General features: G+C 45.1%; 1 protein-coding gene across 3 annotated transcripts in view; it reads right to left on the bottom strand.

Annotated features, from left to right (window-relative positions):
- The window catches only part of LOC124625492 (GTP-binding protein Rhes-like), a 447,213-nt gene that overhangs the window by 37,356 nt on the left and 386,999 nt on the right, over positions 1-22,858 (bottom strand). For all 3 annotated transcript variants that reach the window (XM_047149177.1, XM_047149175.1, XM_047149174.1), the window contains one exon: positions 4,174-4,309. In XM_047149177.1, coding sequence (XP_047005133.1) covers positions 4,174-4,283 — 110 coding nt within the window. In that variant the 5' untranslated portion in view covers positions 4,284-4,309. The remainder of the gene's footprint in view (positions 1-4,173; positions 4,310-22,858) is intronic.

Raw genomic sequence — 22,858 nt, 5'->3', positions numbered from 1 at the left:
AGCAGGCAGCAGCCCTTCCTAGATGGCCTGCTTGTCGCAAATCTAAAGCATCCTACGGAGGAGCGTCTTGATCGTCTTCTCGTAATGTTTTAATGGCGTCTTCTTGTTCTTTTTGGGCGCTGCGGCAATGCCTGCAGTCTTTTAGAGTCTTGAAGACACCATGGTCGCCACCTGTACCTCAGCCACAGCGTCTGAGTCAACAGATTCGACGCCGAGTTCGAGATTGCAGCAGTTTAACATTTGTCATTAAGCTTGGTACTAGTAATGCCTCTGCACCAGATGCAGGGAAGAGGGACCGACATTCCACCACTGTGGTCTTTCTTGGAGTGATCAGCAAGTTCACTCAGCAACACTATTGATACCCCCTTCCTTGAGTCAGCTTTCCGTGTGGCTCATCTACCTTCACCCATGCTGGCACACGAAACAGCGGTATATTTTTCTCTCGTCGAAATAACGACGGAAACGACAAATGTACAGTTTCGCTATCGCCATCAGCATGTGCTCGCCTTTATTGATCTCCTTCAGTCTCGACAGCAGAACGCGACATAGCAGCGATGTGCACACTTCTTCTGCCCAGGCGGAACTATTCTAGTCGAGTGCGATGGGGCCAATATTGATAGTACTGCCTTGCTCTCCATGGTCGGTTGCAGGCGCTCCGTTTGCGAGCTGTTCGCACTGGAATCGCCCTGAAACGTTCCGTCTTCGGTCCTGTGCTCCTGGTAGCGAGTTAGCGTTCCAACAGGTGTGCCTCCTTGGTCGTTTCTAGGCGCTCCGTCTGCCGCCCGTTTCCACTGGAGTCGCCCTGAGTCTTCCGTCGGCTGCGCCTGGCCGCTAGCTTCGTTCCGTTTTCACTCCAGTGCGCCTGACAGATCTGGTGCTCTGTGCTCGGTATGATGCACCGTTTGCTCTGTCTGGGGTTTATTCCCCACGATCACATTCTCAGTTCTTATTTCTGCAGAGTTCTGCTGCTGCAACCGTTGCTTTGCAGCAACTCCAGTGCAGGATCCTAGGCTTTCCTGATTTGGTACCGTGTTACGACTCATGTTTTTCGCTACTTTTACATCTACTGACTCCCTCATAACACTGTCACAGTATCTAAAGTTCTATGCCAGAAACTTCGTCTTTTCATAGATCATGGTATAATTAAATTCCGGACGGTATTCGACAATGTTTTGCCTTAGCTCGGTGTGCCTCTGATGTTCTTGGCACCTGATGTTTGCAGTGGTACAGTTGGCCAATGCACATCATGTCACATTATCAAAATATATTACAAAATCTCGATTTTCGCAAAACACATCTCTGACATTTCCCAGTAGTCCTTTTATTCTGGTACTTGGAAAGAACACACATTTGATGTCATTCTTCTTGAGAATCCTGTTGACAGTGGCAGAAATAGATCACTCGTAGGGCAGGTAATCCATAGCATTTGATTCATCTTGATCTTCTTCTCTGTCGTGACGCAGAGTGGCTAGTTAACAGGCCTTGTGAATCTGTTTGCCCGTGCATCCATTTTTACAGAAGACTAGGCGTAGATACCCTACTTCTGATGTCAAACTATCTTGGAATTCTAGGTGGGTGCCTTGTGGATCAGTGTCTTTCAGAATTCCGTTCTTCTGTGCTGGGTGATGACAGCTGGTAGTTTGCAAATATAAATCACTGTGTGATGATTTGCTATACATACTGCGGCCAAATGACTTATCTGCTCTCTTTTCACAATTACATCCAGAAACAACAGCTGACGATCGTTTTCCACTTCCCTCGTGAGCATTATAGCTGAGTGGCGTGAATTAAAATGTTCCAAGAACTCAGTGAGCCTCTGCCTACCCTTGGGCCAGATCACGATGGTATTATCCACATACCTGAAGAAGCATGTGGGTTTGTATCTCGGCACTCTAATGCTTTCTGCTCATATTTTTTCATGAACAGATTGGCAACCATTGGTGAGAGAGTGAAGCCCCTCACACAGATAATATTTTGAAGTCGTTATATGCGTGAACAGATTCATCAGAGCATAGTACAATTTGTCTTCAATCAGTTCCGTTGAGTCTTTCTGTGGTATCTTGTTAGCAGGGTAGTTTACTCAAATATTTGGCTGCTGGATACTTCGATGCACGAATGTTGCTGGCAACTGAGGGCACGGACACACTCTCTTTGTCTACTTCCAGCGGCTCATACAGCCTAGATGGCACTGGTGCTCTAGACTATAGTTGTTTGATGACCTCGTCAGACATGCCTGTTGCCTTCAAGAGAGCTCTGGTCTTCTTGTCCACTAGTCTGGATGGTATGAGTGCTCTGGATTCTTTGATGACCTTGTCAGGTATGGCTGTTGCCTCCAAGAGAGCTTTAGTCTTCTTGTCCACCTTGTCTATAAGGTCACATTCCCAAAATCTGTATGCTGCTGGATCCTCCAGAAGTTGGCGAACTTTCTCATTATAATCAGTTTGCTGCATAATGACTGTGGAATTCCCTTGGCCTGCTAGCAAAACCACGATTCTGCTGTCTTCTTAGAGCTTCTTGAATACTAGCATCTCGTTACTGGCAATGATCGATTTTGGAGGTTTCGTCTTGGTGGTCATCCTACAGGTCTCCCAGCGGATCTGTACTGCCACATTTGTTGGAAGTCTGTCGGATATTTGCTCCACTGTTCCCATTAAACTTGAAATAGGCACATTTCTAGAAGTAGCTGCGAAGTTGAGGCTCCTTATGAGTATCTTCATGGTGATGTTAGCAAACTGCTTGACACTTACGTTAATCGCAGTGAGAGTATTCTCCGCCTGCTGTGCTTACTTACAAATATGGTCAAACTTCGCTGCCTGGTACACTGCGACATTCTTCCTGGCGCACTCTGCTTGGGGCCAAGATGCAATTCTACTTGGTCCCAACCTTTACCTAGCATGGTGACCGCTATGAACTGCTGAAGGTGTGAAAGCTCCCTGGCCACTACATCTGCTAGGATAAAAAGGGTTCTCAAGAAGAGTAACATAACCTGCCAAAATAAGAGGACTACTGGGAAGTGTAAGGCAAGACAAAGCCTTAGGAAAACCAGAAGGTTTACAATAAATCTTGTCAATGTGGCTTGTCATACATTGGCCAAAAACCTAGGCTGTGAACATCAGATGCCAAGAATACCACTGGTACATCCAGCTAAGACGAGAAACTAAATCAGCCATTGCCGAGCACAGTCTGAAACTTGATCATACCACTATCTATGAAAAAAAAGGTGGGTCCTGGCATAAACTCCCAGATATTAGGAAAGTTTTGTAACAGAGGCAACAGAGATACAGGTAGAAAAAAAGTCATGAATCGCGACAATTAACAAACCTGACATCTTGCGCTGGAGTTGCTACAAACACAATGGTTAAAGCAGCAGAACTGTGCAAAAAGAGGAACAGAGAGTGTGTGACATGACGCACGAATCCCAGACATAGCACAAGGTGCACCATGCGGAGAACGGAACACCATATCACTGCCAGGCGCAGTGGACGGAAAACGTCAGCTCGCGGAAAGCTGCACCCAACCGAAGACGGAACGTTTCAGGACGTTCTTCTGGGAACGGTGCGCTTACAAACGACCATGGAGGAAGAAGCCAGTGGGTATAAATATTGGAGCCGTTCCGGTAGACTAGCAGTCTCAAGTAGCACCTTAAGAAGAGAATGAGTAACGTTGTCTATATACTTTACACGGGCTACAGCGATATCCGCCAGTACGCCAAACACCTCAAGTTGTCTACAAATCGCCACGAGAACCTGAAGAACTACGGCGTTGCAAGTCAATTGTTTGTGCAGTTGAGTATCGATGAAGATCATAGATCGACAAGTGATATAATCAGTGCGGGAGAGTTAATGTTGTGTTGTATGAATAGTATTTCACGTCATGTCACCAGACTCCATTGCAACTTCGGCGTTCTAGACATGACTCGCTATTGGGAGGACGATAGCTTCGAGAAGACGATTATAATGTACTCGAAAAAAAAAGTAGATGAGTATGTTTGACTAGTCCCTGCATGCATTTGGCCGGGAGACCGCCTGAAGCCAGGATTTGACTGAATACGTGTTGTGATAAGCAGTTAGCACAGAAAGTGCCTAACTATTCGGTATCGCAGTAAAACATAAAAAAAGAAGTATGGGACTACATTGAAATGCACTGAGCTACAGACCAACGCAAAAGCTTTACCTGTGGCTAGTGGGCTCATCCTCCTCGACGTCCTCCTTGAAGAAGGACGGCTGCAGGCTGAAGCGGCGCCGGAAGTTGTGTCGCGCCTTCATTGCTCTGTTGGGCGACATCAGGGGCGCTCGCCCATGCGGGCCGCCTGCGGGAACAAAAGCAGAGCGAGTCGTTACTGGCAGTCGGCTGGCAGCTAGTCACTAGCTCAAGTAGGCGGTGTTGTCTCGTTAACGCCTTTCTGGAATCTGAATGAAATGCCTTTGTCTATTGTGTACAGTGTGATGCCAGTTACCTGTTCGTCCTCTTATGATACGGACCTCTTGATGCGCATAGTTAATCACGAGAAAGAAACGGTGATTTATTTTCAAGTAGCGAAAATAGCTGAAATTACAGATAATTAATCAACTTAACAACGAAATCTTACATCGATGTTCAGTTTAATCATATAATGTAATCACGACCAGTATTGTCTTCACCTAAAACTTCCGGGCTGATAGGTCGTGGTCAATCTGACGTTTCTTCTCCCGCAGTCGGAGAAGAAACGTCAGGGGAGAGTTTTATTCATCGACCACGGCCTATCAGCCCGGAAGTTTAATGTGAAGGATATTCAGTTTAGTATCATACGGGACATCTTGTGTTTAATTCCTAAAATACACTAACAAAAAAAATCGCAGCACCAAGAAATAAAAGTAATGAAATTTCGAGAATACATTTGTTTAGGTAACATATTTATGTGATTAACACTGCAGTATCACAGGTTAATGTAAGAGCGAAATAAGCCATTGCAAATGTGAAATGCTGGTACATTAATAACTGGCGTAACCGCCACACTGTTGAATGCAAGCATACATACGTGCATTCATTGTGTCTACAGTCACCGGATGGCAGTCTGTGGGATGGAGTTCCATGCTTGCTTCACTTGGTCGATCAATACAGGGACGGTTAATGCTGTTTGTGGATGACGCTGGCGTTTTCGTCCTACGATGTACCATATGTGCTCTACTGGCCACAGATCTGGTGACCGAGCAGGCCAAGGCAACATGTCGACGCTCTGCAGAGCGTGTAGGGTTACAACAGCGGTGTGTGAGCGATCGTTCTCCTGTTGGAAAACACCCCAGGAAATCTGTTCATGAACGGCACCACAACAGATAGAATCACGAGACTGACGAACAGTTTTACACCCAGAGTGCTGTCACACGAAATCGCACCTCACTTGATAAGCCCAGGTGTTGGTCCAGTGTTTTTAGCTCTCAGGCAGGTTGATTGCAGGCCCTCAGCTGGCCTCCTTCTAACAAACATATGGCCATCACTAGTGCCGAGGCAGGACCAGCTTTCATCAGAAAAAACAACAGACCTCCACCCTGATCTCAAATGAGTTCCCGCTTGTTACCACTGAAATCGCAGATGGTGGTGGTTTGGCGTCAGTAAAATGCACGCTACAGGCCGACTGTCTCGGAGCTGTCCTTGAAGTAACCGATTTGTAGCAGTTTATTGTGTCACTGTGGTATAAAGCGCTGCTCAGTTGCTGCTGCAGATGCAGTACGATGTGCCAGAGCCATACACCGCACACGATGGGCTTCCCTTTCGGTAGTGCCACGTGGCCGTCCGGAACCCGATCTTCTTGCGGCCGTACATTCTAATGACCACCGATGTCAGCAGACATGAACAGTGGCTATATTCCTGCAAAATCTTACTGCAGTATCGCGGAAGCAACATCCAGCTCCTCGTAGCTGTATTACACGACCTCGTTAAAACTCAGTGAGGTGCCCTTGACAAATGACAACTCACCACGTACTTTCTCAAAGGTAAGTAATACTTGTGACTGCTACAGCGTGTATTTAAAGCTAATCTGATTTGCATCCTCATATTGGCCCTACTAGCGCCGCTCTTATCCGACTGGCGCGAAATTTGAATAGACATCATCTTTCCCATGTGGAAACATGCCTACCAACATTCTTTTGTGTTGCACAACTCTTTCTGGTGTTGCAGATTTTTTTCCGTCGTGTGTTTTCAGAACTGAAGTAGCCCTCATTTATTCCAACATTAGATAAAGAACTGTCATATACACTACTGGCCATAAAATTGCTACACCAAGAAGAAATGCAGATGATAAACAGGTATTCATTGGACAAATATATTATACTAGAACTGACATGTGATTACATTTTCACGCAATTTGGGTGCATAGATCCTAAGAAATCAGTACCCAGAACAACCACCTCTGGCCGTAATAACGGCCTTGATACGCCTGTGCATTGAGTCAAACAGAGCTTGGATGGCGTGTGCAGGTACAGCTGCCCATGCAGCTTGAACACGATATCACAGTTCATCAAGAGTAGCGACTGGCGTATTGTGACGAGCCAGTTGCTCGGCCACCATTGACCAGACGTTTTCAGTTGGTGAGAGATCTGGAGAATGTGCTGGCCGGGGCAGCAGTCGAACATTTTCTGTATCCAGAACGGCCCGTACAGGACCTGCAACATGCGGTCGTGCATTATCCTGCTGAAATGTAGGGTTTCGCAGGGTCGAATGAAGGGTAGAGCCACGGGTCCTAACACATCCACTGTTCAAGGTGCCGCCAATGCGAACAAGAGGTGACCGAGACGTGTAACCAATGGCACCCCATGCCATCACGCCGGGTGATACGCCAGTATGGCGATGACGAATACACGCTTCCAATGTGCGTTCACCGCGATGTCACCAAACACGGATGCGACCATCATGATGATGTAAACAGAACCTGGATTCATGCGAAAAAATGATGTTTGGCCATTCGTGCACCAAGGATCGTCGTTGAGTACACCATCGGAGGCGCTCCTGTCTGTGATGCAGCGTCAAGGGTAACCGCAGCCATGGTCTCCGAGCTGATAGTCCATACTGCTGCAAACGTCGTCGACCTGTTCGTGCAGATGGTTGTTGTCTTGCAAACGTCCCCATCTGTTGACTCAGGGAACGAGACGTGGCTGCACGATCCGTTACAGCCATGAGGATAAGATACCTGTCATCTCGACTGCTAGTGATACTCAAGGCCGTTGGGATTCAGCACGGCGTTCCGTATTACCCTCCTGAACTCACCGATTCCATATTCTGCTAACAGTCATTGGATCTCGACCAACGCGAGCAGCAATGTCGCGATACGATAAACCGCAATCGCGATAGGCTACAATCCGACCTATATCAACGTCGGAAACGTGATGATATGCATTTCTCCTCCTTACACGAGGCATCACAACGTTTCACCAGGCAACGCCGGTCAACTGCTGTTTGTGTATGAGAAATCGGTTGTAAACTTTCCTCATGTGAGCACGATGTAGGTGTCGCCACCGGCGCCAACCTTGTGTGAATGCTCTGAAAAGCTAATCATTTGCATATCACAGCATCTTCTTCCTGTCGATTAAATTGCCGGCCGCAGTGGCCGTGCGGTCCTAGGCGCTACAGTCTGGAGCCGAGCGAACGCTACGGTCGCCGGTTCGAATCCTTCCTCGGGCATGTATGTGTATGATGTCCTTAGGTTAGTTAGGTTTAATTAGTTCTAAGTTCTAGGCGACTGATGACCTCAAAAGTTAAGTCGCATACTGCTCAGAGCCATTTGAGTCATTTCGGGTCTGTAGCATGTCATCTTCGTGGTGTAGCAATTTTAATGGCCAGTAGTGTAGTATGAAATTACGAGCACTACTTGTGATTAACTGGGCTCGACTGGACGCCGCTTTTCACGATGGACGTGCACAGAAATTTATGCAGGAAGCGGTAAGATTCGGAAACAGTCATTCTTTTAGGATCCATTGGGTGAGTATGTGGACGTGGCATGCTCCAAATGTAAAATTTGACAGGACATGGAATAATTTTATTGTATCTAAAAGGGTAGGTAGTTAACCACTCAATATAATTTTTGAAAGGTGGATTAGTCAGTCATAATATTTATTTAGCAAAAGGAAAGCAATTTTCTTTTAGGGTTCCGTACCTCCGTCGGTAAAAACGTAGCCCTTATAGGGTCACTTTGTTGTATGTCTGTCGTTCTGTCTGCCTGACTGTTGAAAACCCTATTTCCAGGACCCGGCAGATGTGTCAAGTATCCGTTGGTGACATAAGAAAGTAGAGCTTCTACGTCAAAGCAATCGAAAGATGCGGCCACCCAGGTCACATATTTTGATTCTCGTAATGTCACTCATCAGAATGTACACGGCACTTCGCATTGACCTAAAGTCATGAAACTTGGTAAGAAGCAACGTTTCACGCTTCATCCGAAGGAACAAATCTGAAAACTGTTAATTTGTACTCATATCGCACGAATTTTTTCTTTTGTTATCATAAAGTCTGCTCGTCTGTTAACAACCTTTTTTTTCCAGAAATGGGTAGACGTACCAAACTGAATTTTAAGTCACATACTAAGGTCTATGGACCGTTGGCGGCATAATAAACGTTAGCTTCTAAATCAATGCAGTCAAAAGAAACGGCCATTTATGTCAATTCTCCGCAAATTCACTCATGAAAGCCTACCGCGTATTCTCCGTTGACCTAGAATCACGAAACTTGCAAGAAGCAAGGTTTCACAGTACAACCAAAGGAAAAAATCCGAAAATTGCTAATTTGTAATTATATCACTTGAAAGAAAGTTCTTTGATTGTTAATCATTCCACTTCAAACTCGAAATTAGAATATTTTCAAAAGTCTTAGAATTCCTGAAATCTATATCTTGCTTGTATCAATGTCGATAACAGACAAAAATCTTCGAAATTCTAGGTTCCCAGATTGGATGAAATGTCTACGTACATAATTAACGTTGTAAGGAAGCGTCAGCGCCATTGTCCTACTCGCACGTGGCTAATTTTTTAGTACCAATGTTAATATGGATGCAAAAGTCTTGATTTTAGACTCTGAAATGTTATCATTAATCGATTCAGTCCAACGAGTATGGAAGCCATTCTTGAAGATATGATGCCTGACGGCACTTTAGCACAATCAGTATAATGAAGGAAGACAGACAGTGTCTGTCCCACTTGCTGCAATGGTGTCTAAATGGAAGGGGCTGGAGTGGTTGTATCTAGAGACTGAGCGTAACTTCTGTATTAAAGCTTGTCCAAAAGCACGAACTGACTCGTGACGGCACAACTGTGTCCAGAGCGGGGACAGCGAGTTTTAGTGTGCCATTAGCAGCTTACAACAGGTGTGTGGGCAGCAGGCGGCAGTGCGGCCTCCGCGTGCCATTTCCAGCCGCGTTAATAACACAGGAAGGGGCCGGCTGCACAGCGAGCCGCGCTCACAGGGGCGCCGCCGTAATTCGCCGCCCGCTCACCCGGCGCCGGCCGCGCTGCCCCTTTTCGTAGCCTCGCCCCGCGTCGCGGAGCATTACGGTAATCAGGTTGGAGGTGCCCCCGTAGCCCTCAGCGCCCCTGGCGGCGCCCGCCCTCTACCAGGCCTCTCCCTGCCGGGAGGTGGCACCGACTGTCACCCTTGCTCCGTCCTCTCTGACGGCGAATCTTTACGACAAAAGTACTACCCTGCTCACTCCCACTCGTTTTTTCTTTTTGTCTGATTGGTTGGTTGAGGCCGAGCGGTTCTAGCCGCTTCAGTCCGGAACCGCGCTGCTGCTACGGTCGCAGGTTTGAATCCTGCCTCCGGCATGGATGTGTGCGACGTCCTTAGGTTAGTTAGGTTTAAGTAGTTCTAAGTCTAGGGGACTGATGACCGCAGATGTTAAGTCCCATAATGCTTAGAGCCATTTGAACCATCTGATTGGTTGGTTGATTTAGGGAAGGAGACCAAGCAGCGAGGTCATCGATCCCATCAGATTAGGGAAGCGAGTGGGCAGTGCCCTCTCAGAGGAACCATTGAAAGGTCTCTGTTGGATTCCTTTCATGTTAATTTCTTAAATCTGTTGTCATTTACAGCATAAATTCCTCTTCTAAATTTACTGTGGTGTTTCTGACTCTATCTGGGAGGAGACTGAGCAGTGGAACGTCTTACTTTTACACATAAACAAGAACGATCTGTCGCACTACTACACTTTAAAACACAGTTTATATGTAATTCATGTCACACAGTCTCATACGGAACCTACATCCGCTTTCTTTTATATACTGTATATGATAAGATACTGTCATCCCCCTTCCCTTCTGTGTGAAAGAATGAATGAGCAAATGTATTTCTAGTTGCATACTTGATGGTAGCAGACAAGCCTGTCTGCTAGAGAACAGTGGGACCAACGTCGGAACAGATAGCTACGCTTTCTAGAAGCAAAGAGGTTTCTATTCTTTGTATGGTCCTGTCCGTCCCTCGTCATGTTGGTATAGGAAGCTGCCTCTCTGGTCACTTCCGTTTGTATTTGTGAGGCACCTTCAGGAAGGGACCAAGTCAGTCTGTCCACGGCGAGCGTCTGAAGTGGTAAGATCTCCGGCTAAGCGCGTGTCTGCTAAGTCCGCAGGACAATGGATTTCTTAAGTTCAGCCTAACTGAAAATTTAATCACCTTTATTTCAGGTTTAGCTCTAAAATATCTAATATTATCTTAAATTGCAACGCAGTGTATTTCGAGTGTGAAGTTCAGAATATCTTCCAGTAGTTGCTTTGTCATCACTTTGTGAGTAAAGTGGAACCACGTGTTGATCAGTAACTCTAATTAAGATCATCAGTCTTAAATGCGAATGTGCGTGAGATTATAACGTCTCGTCTTGACAATATTTTTCAATATAGCAACTTTTCTTTATGTTCAACCCACGTGGGGTGTACTTTGTGAGACCAGTACCACGTTCTTATACAATTGTTTGACCCTTCAGGTTAATAGTAAGACGGTAGTAACCAGTTCGAGGTTTTTCTTTTGTAAATTCCTTTTCGATCTAATTTATTTCAATTATCAAAATTATTGTGGAGTTACACTCTTTGTGTAAAGCAAGTTGACCACGTGAAGCATGTGGTGTAATCATCAAAGTAGCCCTCAGATATTCTTTTCGGGAAGATTTCACAGACAGTTAGTATGAATTTAGTATACCAGTGTGTGGTAATTACATGACGGACAGGATTGCGCTACGAACGTAACTTCTTTGGGTGAAAATTGAATCGGTTGGTTGTGGTTAATTTCCTCTTGCATATGTTTCAACGTTCTTCGTGTGTTACTTTATGAATGCAGTGTTGTATGCAGTCTCCCAATCTTGGCTCCATATTTGATGTATTCTGTAAGATTACAAACTCACATTTTCACAATCCTAAATAAGGCACCAGTTTAGTTATGAATCAAGTTTAATATGCTGAAATTTCAATGATCAATGTTAAAATAAATTTCCAAATATAAACTGATTTATTTCTTTTTATTTAAATATATAAATATTTAAATAAATAAATAAATAAATAAATAAATAAATAAATATATATAAAGAGAATTTAAATAAAAAGAAATAAATCAGTTTATATTTGGAAATATATATATATATATATATATATATATATATATATATATATATATATATATATATCACCGGTTGTCGTATGTCGATTAAAAGATTATAATTAATGTTAGTCTGGTCGGGAATTTGGTAAGCTAGACTGGATACCTGGTGAAACAGTTGCTCAGTAATGCAAGGTTAACTTCCCCAGACAGCTCACAGCTTTTAACCCGCATTTATTGTCTATCAGCACCGCTTTCAGAACAAATTAAAGCAACAACATCACACCATCCTGGCATTTACCTGGAGCGATTTAGGGAAATCACGGAAAACCTAAATCAGGATGGCCGGACGCGGGTTTGAACCGTACTCCTCGTGAATGCGAGTCCAGTGTGTCTTGTCTGTACATCACATTATGTGGGGCGACACACAAGAATCATCCGATTTCACAATGGTATACCTTACTCACGAATAAAGATAGAAACTTACGAATTAATACACTCCTGGAAATGGAAAAAAGAACACATTGACACCGGTGTGTCAGACCCACCATACTTGCTCCGGACACTGCGAGAGGGCTGTACAAGCAATGATCACACGCACGGCAAAGCGGACACACCAGGAACCGCAGTGTTGGCCGTCGAATGGCGCTAGCTGCGCAGCATTTGTGCACCGCCGCCGTCAGTGTCAGCCAGTTTGCCGTGGCATACGGAGCTCCATCGCAGTCTTTAACACTGGTAGCATGCCGCGACAGCGTGGACGTGAACCGTATGTGCAGTTGACGGACTTTGAGCGAGGGCGTATAGTGGGCATGCGGGAGGCCGGGTGGACGTACCGCCGAATTGCTCAACACGTGGGGCGTGAGGTCTCCACAGTACATCGATGTTGTCGCCAGTGGTCGGCGGAAGGTGCACGTGACCGTCGACCTGGGACCGGACCGCAGCGACGCACGGATGCACGCCAAGACCGTAGGATCCTACGCAGTGCCGTAGGGGACCGCACCGCCACTTCCCAGCAAATTAGGGACACTGTTGGTCCTGGGGTATCGGCGAGGACCATTCGCAAACGTCTCCATGAAGCTGGGCTACGGTCCCGCACACCGTTAGGCCGTCTTCCGCTCACGCCCCAACATCGTGCAGCCCGCCTCCAGTGGTGTCGCGACAGGCGTGAATGGAGGGACGAATGGAGACGTGTCGTCTTCAGCGATGAGAGTCGCTTCTGCCTTGGTGCCAATGATGGTCGTATGCATGTTTGGCGCCGTGCAGGTGAGCGCCACAATCAGGACTGCATACGACCGAGGCACACAGGGCCAACACCCGGCATCATGGTGTGGGGAGCGATCTCCTACACTGGCCGTACACCACTGGTGATCGTCGAGGGGACACTGAATAGTGCACGGTACATCCAAACCGTCATCGAACCCATCGTTCTACCATTCCTAGACCGGCAAGGGAACTTGCTGTTTCAACAGGACAATGCACGTCCGCATGTATCCCGTGCCACCCAACGTGCTCTAGAAGGTGTAAGTCAACTACCCTGGCCAGCAAGATCTCCGGATCTGTCCCCCATTGAGCATGTTTGGGACTGGATGAAGCGTCGTCTCACGCGGTCTGCACGTCCAGCACGAACGCTGGTCCAACTGAGGCGCCAGGTGGAAATGGCATGGCAAGCCGTTCCACAGGACTACATCCAGCATCTCTACGATCGTCTCCATGGGAGAATAGCAGCCTGCATTGTTGCGAAAGGTGGATATACACTGTACTAGTGCCGACATTGTGCATGCTCTGTTGCCTGTGTCTATGTGCCTGTGGTTCTGTCAGTGTGATCATGTGATGTATCTGACCCCAGGAATGTGTCAATAAAGTTTCCCCTTCCTGGGACAATGAATTCACGGTGTTCTTATTTCAATTTCCAGGAGTGTAGTTGCCAATAGGGATCTCCCCGAGCTGGCTCGCACACTTCATTACCCATATGCGGGGAGTCGAGCTGGCCATAACACAGAAACGAAAGACATTTTACGTTCTCCGTTTCAACAGGTCCAGTTTAGTTGCAGCTGTGGAGTGTGATATTCTTAGATAGTAAAGAAATGCACCTTTTGCAACTGAAAGCATTTGACGGTACCACCTGCAGTTTCAATACACTGATAAGGTGAAATCCACAGGTCTCTCCCGTGTGCCCGTTTTGGGCGTAGAGAGCATTAAACAGAGTTTTGCATATAGCCTAGAAAAGCTTGCTCGTCACACTCTTTCGTGGGCGCGATCGCTAACGCACGTTTGTGCGGTGGCGCTGGAACCGAGGTTAACCCGGTTCGAATCTTGGTACTGAAAAAGTTTTCAGTGCCAGTATTCGGGCGGAAAGCGGAGGACAGATGGTCGCGTAAAGTTCCTGATCACCAGACGTTGCGCCAATGTCCTGGTTTTAATACGAGACCTCAGACCTCTCCACAGTGCCTCATGAACTGATGACATATGACACTCTTGATGGTGTGCCGTCCGTCGGATGAGGACGTTAAGCCTGGCTGCCCCCTTCGTGCTATCCGCAAGGAGTAGACTATGTGCCGGCACTGGGTTTCACCCTCTCCTTTCTCTCATGGACGTCATACAACGCAAAAATTACACTACACTACACACACACTATGCATACATTTAGCATTACAAATATTGTAAAGGGGCGTGTTGTAAATAAATAAACAAAAAAAGTCTACTCGTCTTGCAAGACGAGAGTTAATACTGTTCATGTGTCAGTCAGGAGTGTTCTGCGGCGACGTTCGCACGTCAATCTATAGAGGGTGTCATTCGCTACAGAGCCCTTCATGACGGTGATAATCATCGTACACAGTTTCATAATCCATTCTGGGTGTGGTGATTGAAAATAAATCCCCTTTTGCGTTTCACATTCAGTGATGATGCTACGTTCTGTTACACCAAAAAGAGAACTAACACAACGTAAGAAACGGCTAACACAGCCGACCGTACGATAGTCGAGCACAAGATACTCTCTCCAAACTTCCATATGTTTTGCGCCGTTTTCCGCCCATTCTGTTTAACAAAATAGACTGTTATGGGAGACACGTACCTTGATAGTTCGGAGATATTTTCCACAACTGCGAGAACATCGTAAAATTCCATTTTCCAACGGAAAGGACCAACATCACGCTGGCCCCTGCATACATTTACGAGCATTGCTTAATAGTCAGCTGCCTCAACGGTGGATCGCCCGTAACGAGCATATATTGCACCATTGACCACTAGGATCGCCTGATATCACGGTATGTGATTTTTTTGTGGGGTTTGTGGCAGTCCCCATCTGCGTGTCTTCCCTTTCCAACAGATTAGGTAAACTGCGAAGCCTCGCAGCTACAGCAGTAAATACAGTAACTCCACACCTGGTCGCAAAGTATGGGGCAATGACTGTTACATGGATATTTCTCAAGCATCCCATGGAGAGCACATTCAACATTTGTGGAAGGTAAATGAAAACTTTGATCCTAAACATATTTACAAAGAGTATCCTAAGTACATGGGTATGAAATACATCCCCTTATATTCCCTTGTAAAATCAGATGGTTCTTTCGAAAACGAAAACTTTGCAGTTTAATGCTTACTCGTTGGTTAATATTTACCACAAGTTTTTGTTTTTGTTGATGCCGTATGTACACGATCGAAAAGAATTAGGTAAATACGAATGTCAACGTCCGGAATGTCAAGTCTATTTTGATAAAGGCGGTACCTGTGATCTTACTACATGACTTGAGATCTTCTCTTTCAATGTATGCAACAGATAAAATCGTTTACCATCTGTTGGCTGTATTATGCATCTTAATGTCTGATCAGGCTGTAATTAAGAGAATACGAGAAATAACCTTACGACCCAGACGTCCTGTTCGAGTACCCCGCTTGATACGACATCTTGCAGCTCGCCTTTAATTCTGCCGTTTCCACATCAACTGGCGATTTCGTTCCGGGCAAAACGTGTTGTTCACGATGAGTCCCGACATCTTCTGACGCAAGGTTATGGTCGTTTTCGTGTATGGAGACCAGTGGTGAGTGGTACCTGCTAAATGTTGTCCATGAAATCGACACATTTCCTAGGCTCTGTGGTGTTGGGTCGAGGCTTCCGTGATGACAGCCATACTGATCCTCTCGTTGTCCGTGGTCGCCTTACTGCCGTGCAGGACATCAAGAGATACTGTGGGACAACGTGGCAGCTGCTGCTTGCAGTCGTGTTCCTCTAACACATACACATTCAGTTGTCCTATAATTCTGTTACGTTATCAAGGGCGAGTGCCGGGATGCCTCCTTCCACTAGATCGCAGTGCATTCTGTCCTCTACGCTCGAGCTGTTGATGCAGTGTCTCACGCCGTGGTATGTTAAATACAAAACTTCTTTTCTCTCTGACTACCTCCGCTGACTTAACCGTTCATTAACGTGTATGTAGTGCTATTCATGAAGCGCTGCTCAACGTCTGAAATTTTTGTTTAACTTGAAGTTCGCACCCATAATTGAGTGGTCTGAATGCCTGACTGACATACGGAGGCCTCGAGTTCAGTTCCCGGCACTGCTAGGGAGTTTCCATTGGTGTGAACTTGAAAGGAGTGTACTTAGGCCCGAGATGCCAACTGACTGGCAACAACCTGTGCAAAATCCGCAACGGCTAGGAAAGCGTAGATGTAGCCCCACACCCCAAATACTGCCTCCAAATGAATCGTTTGCAGAGGGTTACAAAGCTGCTAGACGGTGCTGAATGGTGGGAATTGCCATACCGCGGAGATAGAACATACTGAAGTGCTACGATTGATTTGACTGTAGAAAACAGTAGTTCAAGTGAAATTCTGTAAAGATCAAATATTCGACCAAGTTGATGTCGAACTGTGGATTTTTTAAAAAAGAAAAACGTTTTTTCATTTTTGTACACGTTTACGTAAAACTGATCGAACGCCGTTGCGAATGTTGATTATAATCCAATTAAAGTATTTTAATATTTTGTAAACTGCTAAAAACTGGAGCAAACGTACACAGAATAGGATATGTAATTTTAACGTATGGAGTTAGATGTAACATTTTATTACTTGATTAAAATAACTGTCACAATATTTTTCTTGTTTTTCAGGATAGTGTATATGTGACAGATATACCATTTCAACAATAATTTACGAAAGACAATCTGAAGAACCTCGGGCACTATTTCAAATAATCCCTCCCAACTCTAACAGAATTGACACTTTTTCATGTAAAGAACAAAACTCCTTGCCTCGCATGCAGATGGCCGGGAAATAGCCGGATTCGAGCGACATCTCAGGAACAAACCTAAGAAGTCTAAAGTGCCTTTGCACGATTAAAACTGTTACAAACTCGAGATCTCAGACGCTTTGACGTTATCTACCTCTTGTACCCCCATCTCCGCTACGGTTACCGGTTAACCGTGCTGACTCAAGATAATATCTGAATAATGCTTACGTAACAATTTTTCGAAGTTCACAGGAAATATAGCAATTTGTTCGTAGAAAATGTAAGTTTATGTTGCAGTCTTGAAGAGGCAGCAGCAAATTTTTTCACTATCTCTTTTTGACACGGTTGTAAAAATGATCAGAAAACTAAGTCAAACAAGAATGGAAGAGGAAAAAAAAAATGGCTGGTTTGTATACGTACACATCCTGCCATCGGACTGCGTTAGAGATATCGTGGAATATGCAGAACGACCCAAAACTCCGTTAACATTTGAAAATTCAATGTTTCACGGATTAATGTAGCAGGGAGGTAAACACTGATACAGGTGCTTGAAGTGACATGGGGTTTTATTGTAGCTATAAAAGTGCACAAAATGATTAACAATGGCGCTTCATATGATAAAAAAAAGCAATAATTAGCATAACAATTCATTTTTAGCAAAGACGACGTTCTTCATAACAAATGCACAACATGTTGGCTGTTATCCATCAACAATACCTCCAATCGAGGGCTAATGCTGTGGACAGCACTGTGCAGAATATCTGTAGGTATGGTGAGAAATTGCCTTCGCAAGTTATCATTTGGAATCCGTAATGAGGCTGGACTATGGCAGTAGACTCGCACTTCAGGCAACCCCACAATTAAGAACCATGCGGAATGAGAGCATGGGACCTGGGTGGCCATAGAGGACGGACGTGGTGGCTCAGCAGGCGATCCTCACCACGCGAGTTGCACAAGAGATGTATCAAACGTGTAGCAATGTGAGGTAGAGCGCCATCCTGTACAAAATTCCAGCAGGTGTTTATCAGCCGTGCTAGGGATGATTTGAATCCCTTTCGCACTACAGCTCGTTTCATACACGATTCTCATACGGCATCACTGATGTGTTGCTGTCCAACGTCATCTGTTGGCCAGTTTTTACATTCGTTTTTGGTTTCAATAAAACCTCACATCATTTCAGGCATGTGTGTCGATTACCTCTCTATCTACATTATGCCGTGGATTAGTACATGTTCAAAAGTTAACAGCCTATTGGGTCACCCTGTATAAACGAAGGCTTCAGGTTTATAATTGTACTGAAAATCTTTCAAATAAAAACCCAATGCATTAATGACTACGCAGCTTCACTCGCTAACTTGAGCCACTGCACCAAGTGATTATCGTCCGAACTTAGTAAGGCGAAAGTGTATGTGGCGCCGGTTCGATTTCCATTAATCTGTTGTTTTCATCAATGGACATATTGTTTAATTTATATGACATTTGAGAGATTGCATGAAGTTTCAACTTATGTTCTCCATGTCTTATCACAAATCCATCCTGCAACGTGTAATATCAAGAGCACATCCGACGAGTAATTGTACATTACTGTTGTGGTCCGGCACATTGTGACTTACTGTATTTCTGATTGTGAATATGAATAACGTCATTCGCATCATTTGTCGAGGTTTGACTTGGGCTTTCCAAGCCTGGGTCTCTTCCTTGAAAATTTAATTACAGATAGTAAACAGTCAAATAACATATGAAATTTACTACGACTTCATGAAAATGAACGTGAGTTTTTTTATTATATCACCTCTCAAAACGCATATAAATTAAATAATGTGACCAGTGATGAGAAGATATAGAATAAATAGTAAGTGGTAGCGAGATTTAAACCGCAACCTCATCCACGACCAGCTTACAACGCGAGATAGCTAACCGCTTGATAACAATGACTCCCATTAACTGGGACCTTCTCACAGATACATCCGTTACATAATAGAAGCGTAAAACTTTTTTTGCGTTTTTCTCGGAATTGACAGAGTAGTGCATCTTACTATTTGCACATTATGTTGTGTTAATGGCCTGCGAAAGGCGTACGAAGTTTGAAGTAAATCCGTGATCCCAACGTCGTGGCCTCCACTTGTTAGTTAGATACAAGCACCTCCGTTACAGTGCTTAATGGTGCCACTTATGAACAACTGCGTTTCCCGCAGATGACAAAATCTTGATTGCAACTTAATGCCTGCAACGGCCAGATCATTCCAATGCTTGATATATGTAGTTGGCCAGCCACATTTATTTATAATTTTGCATTCACGTCACTATGAAAATATTTTTGGGTTAGAGTCATTTGATTTGTCTGGTCTTCGTAATCAGAACAATGTTCTTTACGTTTCTCCTTTCAATACAAAAGACAGCGTTACTCAGTCGATTACGGAGTTTCCTGATTTATTTTCTGAAGGACTTGGCAGAGCAAAACTTTGTGGCGTTCGTTACAATGTAGGACGAAGGACAATGTGCAATATAAGATTTTTTGGGTGCGTCCCGTCCCTTATGCACTTAAAGACAAAGTTGAAAGTGAAGTTAAAGAGTGGCAAGACATGGTGTTATTGCTCCTATCCTGGCTAGTCAATGGGGCTTCTCCCTTAGTAATCTTACCAGAGCCTTCTGGAAGATTTTGTCTTTCTGTTGACTTTAAATCCACTGTGAATATACAAACAATAATTGATAATTATCCATTGCCTCGCCCTGAGGAATGGACAAGCTTGGCACAGGCTGCTATTTTTCAAAAACTAACTTACGCGATGCGTATTTGCAAATTCCGTTCGATGAGGAATCTCAGAAAGTGTTGGTGGTCAACACACATTTAGGGTTGTTCAAACTTTTGCGCTTACCCTTTGGCAGGATTTCAGCGCCTGCCATATTCCAACGCTAATTGGAACAGCTTAGTGCAAAAGTCCTATTCTGTTCAAATTACTTGAACGGTATTATGGTATCAGGACGTACACCGGAGAAACATGTCAGTAACCCCTCGTAAGCTGTTTCAAGTGTTTACGGCTGCAGGTTTGAAGTGTCGCCTGGACAAATGTGTCTTTTCTCCAGACTGAAATACAGTACCTAGATCATGTTCTTAATAGCTAAGGTGTTCATCCCCGTCACTCGCGTTTGCTGGTCATCCGGGAGCTCCCTGCCCCGCTGAACATGAGGGAATTGCAGTCAGTTCTCGGGAAGTTGACATATTATATCCGGTTCATACCACATACAGTCTAGATCGCGCCTCCGTTGCGTCATTTGCGCCGGAATAATGTCTTACATATGCCTTGTTGAGTGACAGATACCTTGTTCATTTCGATCCCGATAAGCCTGCGGTTTCGGCAGTGGACGCTTCTTCGTACGGAATTCGAGCTGTCCTCTCGCACAGATTTGGTTCACAGGACAGGCCGATTGCTTTCGCTTCAAAGTTATTGACCACGACTCAGTGTAACTATTTCCATATCGAGAAGGAAGCGCCTGCTGTTATCTATGGCGTGACAAAGTTTTACCATTATTGTTTCGTCGGAAGTTTTACCTACTGACGGACCAAAAGCTACTTCAGTCTTTGTTTCATCTGTCCAAACCTGTTTCTCCATTCACGGCTCAGAAGCTGCAACGTTGGGCTTTGTTTTATCACAGTATCAGTACGAAATATTGTACCGGCCAACGTCGAAGCATGTAAATGCTGACGCCCTTTCTCGCATACCTATTGGTCCTGATTCTCAGTTCGATGCTACTGCCGCATTTTGTTGTCAGATCGATGCCCAGGACACTAAACGTTTACAGACTTTCCCACAGAACTATAGGAAAATTGCACAGGCAACAGAAGCAGGCCCTGACTTGAATCTTTTGCTACACTGCGTCCGTACTGCTTGGCATCGTTCAGTGTAAAATACTCGGAATTCTTTAGTGTGACGATATTTTGCTCGTCAACATCCATCCAGCATAGTGCAATTCTATTGAAAAATTACTCTGGACAACGTCGTTTGCTTATTCCTAACGTGTTGCAAAAATGTGTTGTAATTGCCGAGTATGATTCTATGCCAATATAACTCTGGACATTCGTATTTGCTTATTCCTAAAGTGTTGCAATAAGATGTGTTGTAATTGGTCCACCAAGGGCACTGGGGAATTTTACGCACAAAACAGTTACCAGATTGCCGGCCACTGTGGCCGAGCGGTTCAGGGCGCTTCAGTCCGGAACCGCGCTGCTGCTATGGCCACAGGTTCCAATCCTGCTTCGGCCATGGATGTGTGTGAGATGTCCTTAGGTTGTTAGGTTTAAGTAGTTCTAGGTCTAGGGGACTGATGACCTCAGATGTTGTCCCATAGTACTCAGAGCCATCTGAACCATTTGTTTGAGTTACTACATTGGTACTGTACCTGACCGGACATGGACGCCTACGTTGAACAGTTGGTATCACAGTGTCACACTTGTGCTGAAACTCTATCGACGGCGGCGCAAACGTTTTCAGCTTGGCCAAAGTCTCAATCGCCTTGGTAACGAGCGCTTATTGATTTCACTGGTCCGTTTGGGAACATTCGTTTGCTTATTGTTGTGGACGCTTTTAGCAAATATGTTTGTAGCACAGCATTGTAAGGCAGTGAAACGTTGACTGTAAGAAAATCGGAACAGAAGAGAATCGAAGCATTTGAGATGTGGTCTACAGACGAATGTTGAAAATGAAGTGGACTGATACGATAAAGAATAAGGAGGTTCTGTGCAGACTCAGAGAGGAATGGAAAGTGTGGAAAACACGGACAAGGAGCAGGGAGGATGATAGGACATCTGTTAAGACATCAGGGAATGACTTCCATGGTACTAGAGGGAGCTGTAGAGGCCAAAAACTGTAGAGGAAGACGGAGATTGGAATACTTCCAGCAAATAATTGAGGACGTCGGTTGCAACTGCTACTCTGAGATTATGAGGTTGGAACAGGGGAGGAATTCGCGGCGGGCTGCACCAAACCAGCCAGAAGGCTGATGACTCAAGAAAAAAAAACCAGTTGGTGTTTGCTGGTTTGCGTCTTTTTTGTAACGTTTGCTTTTTCTAGTAGCTTCTGATTTTTTATTCTTAGTTAAATGGAACTGTATTCTATATTATTCGATGTTACAGAGATATAGGTGCACTCTCTGAAGAATGAGTTTGTTCGATTGGCTTCATCTACAAATCAGCTTGCACTGCTTGCTGTAATGTATTTCGCACTTTCTTGTTTCAAGTATTATACTTCACACGGTGTAAAGATTCTGCCAATGAAAAGGTAATGCGTGGCTGGCCGCATCAAGGCAGTCAGAAGACTGACGACTCAAAAAGAAAGAAACGTTTGTAGTGCCTAGGAACTCGACTACATCGCATTGTACCATTTTGGTTTTGTCGTCTAATTTTTGCTCGGAAGGTTTTGCCTGAAGTGCTGCTTACAGACTCACGGCTCACGACTTTGAACAGTTTCGTGCCCCCAATGGTATAACTCACCTTATCAGTGCTCCATTTCATCCTCAGTCGGATGGAGAAGCTGTAGGACTTGTGCATACATTAAAGCAACAGATGACCATACTACGTGCTGAACCGCTACGCTCCATCGCTCGCGGAGCTTCTACATGGCCATCGCCACCGCACGCTGCCCCAGTTGCTGCACCCACCGCAGCGCACGGGACCCCCACGCTCCGCAAGTATCGCTTTGCACCTAATCATTCTATTCTTTTCAGAGTTTTTGGTCGTGCTCCGAGAGAGGAACGATTCTTCAAAATTTGGGCGCTTGCATGTATTTAATGCAAGGTCCTGTTGGGCTGCGCTGCTATGAGAACCAGATTCGTGCTTGTCGATTACGAAATTCTTCCGCATATTTTCTGTCCCGAGATTTCTATCCTACTAAGATCTTGCGGCCAGCGTGGTCACCCCCTCGTGCTTCTTCGGCAATGCCTGCAAAACTGATGGAGCTCGATCCTTCGACTTCACCCCCACAGCAGCTCAATTTCCCTACACTCGTTCTGGCCCCGCCGTAGACCCGTCGCCGTCGCCGTCGCCGTCGTCATTGCGGCCCACTCTGTATTCGTCGGTCTGGCTCAGGAAGAGCG

Source organism: Schistocerca americana, chromosome 1 (genome assembly GCF_021461395.2).
Source record: "Schistocerca americana isolate TAMUIC-IGC-003095 chromosome 1, iqSchAmer2.1, whole genome shotgun sequence".
Lineage (NCBI taxonomy): Eukaryota > Metazoa > Arthropoda > Insecta > Orthoptera > Acrididae > Schistocerca > Schistocerca americana.
This window is presented reverse-complemented; position numbering and strand designations above follow the sequence as displayed.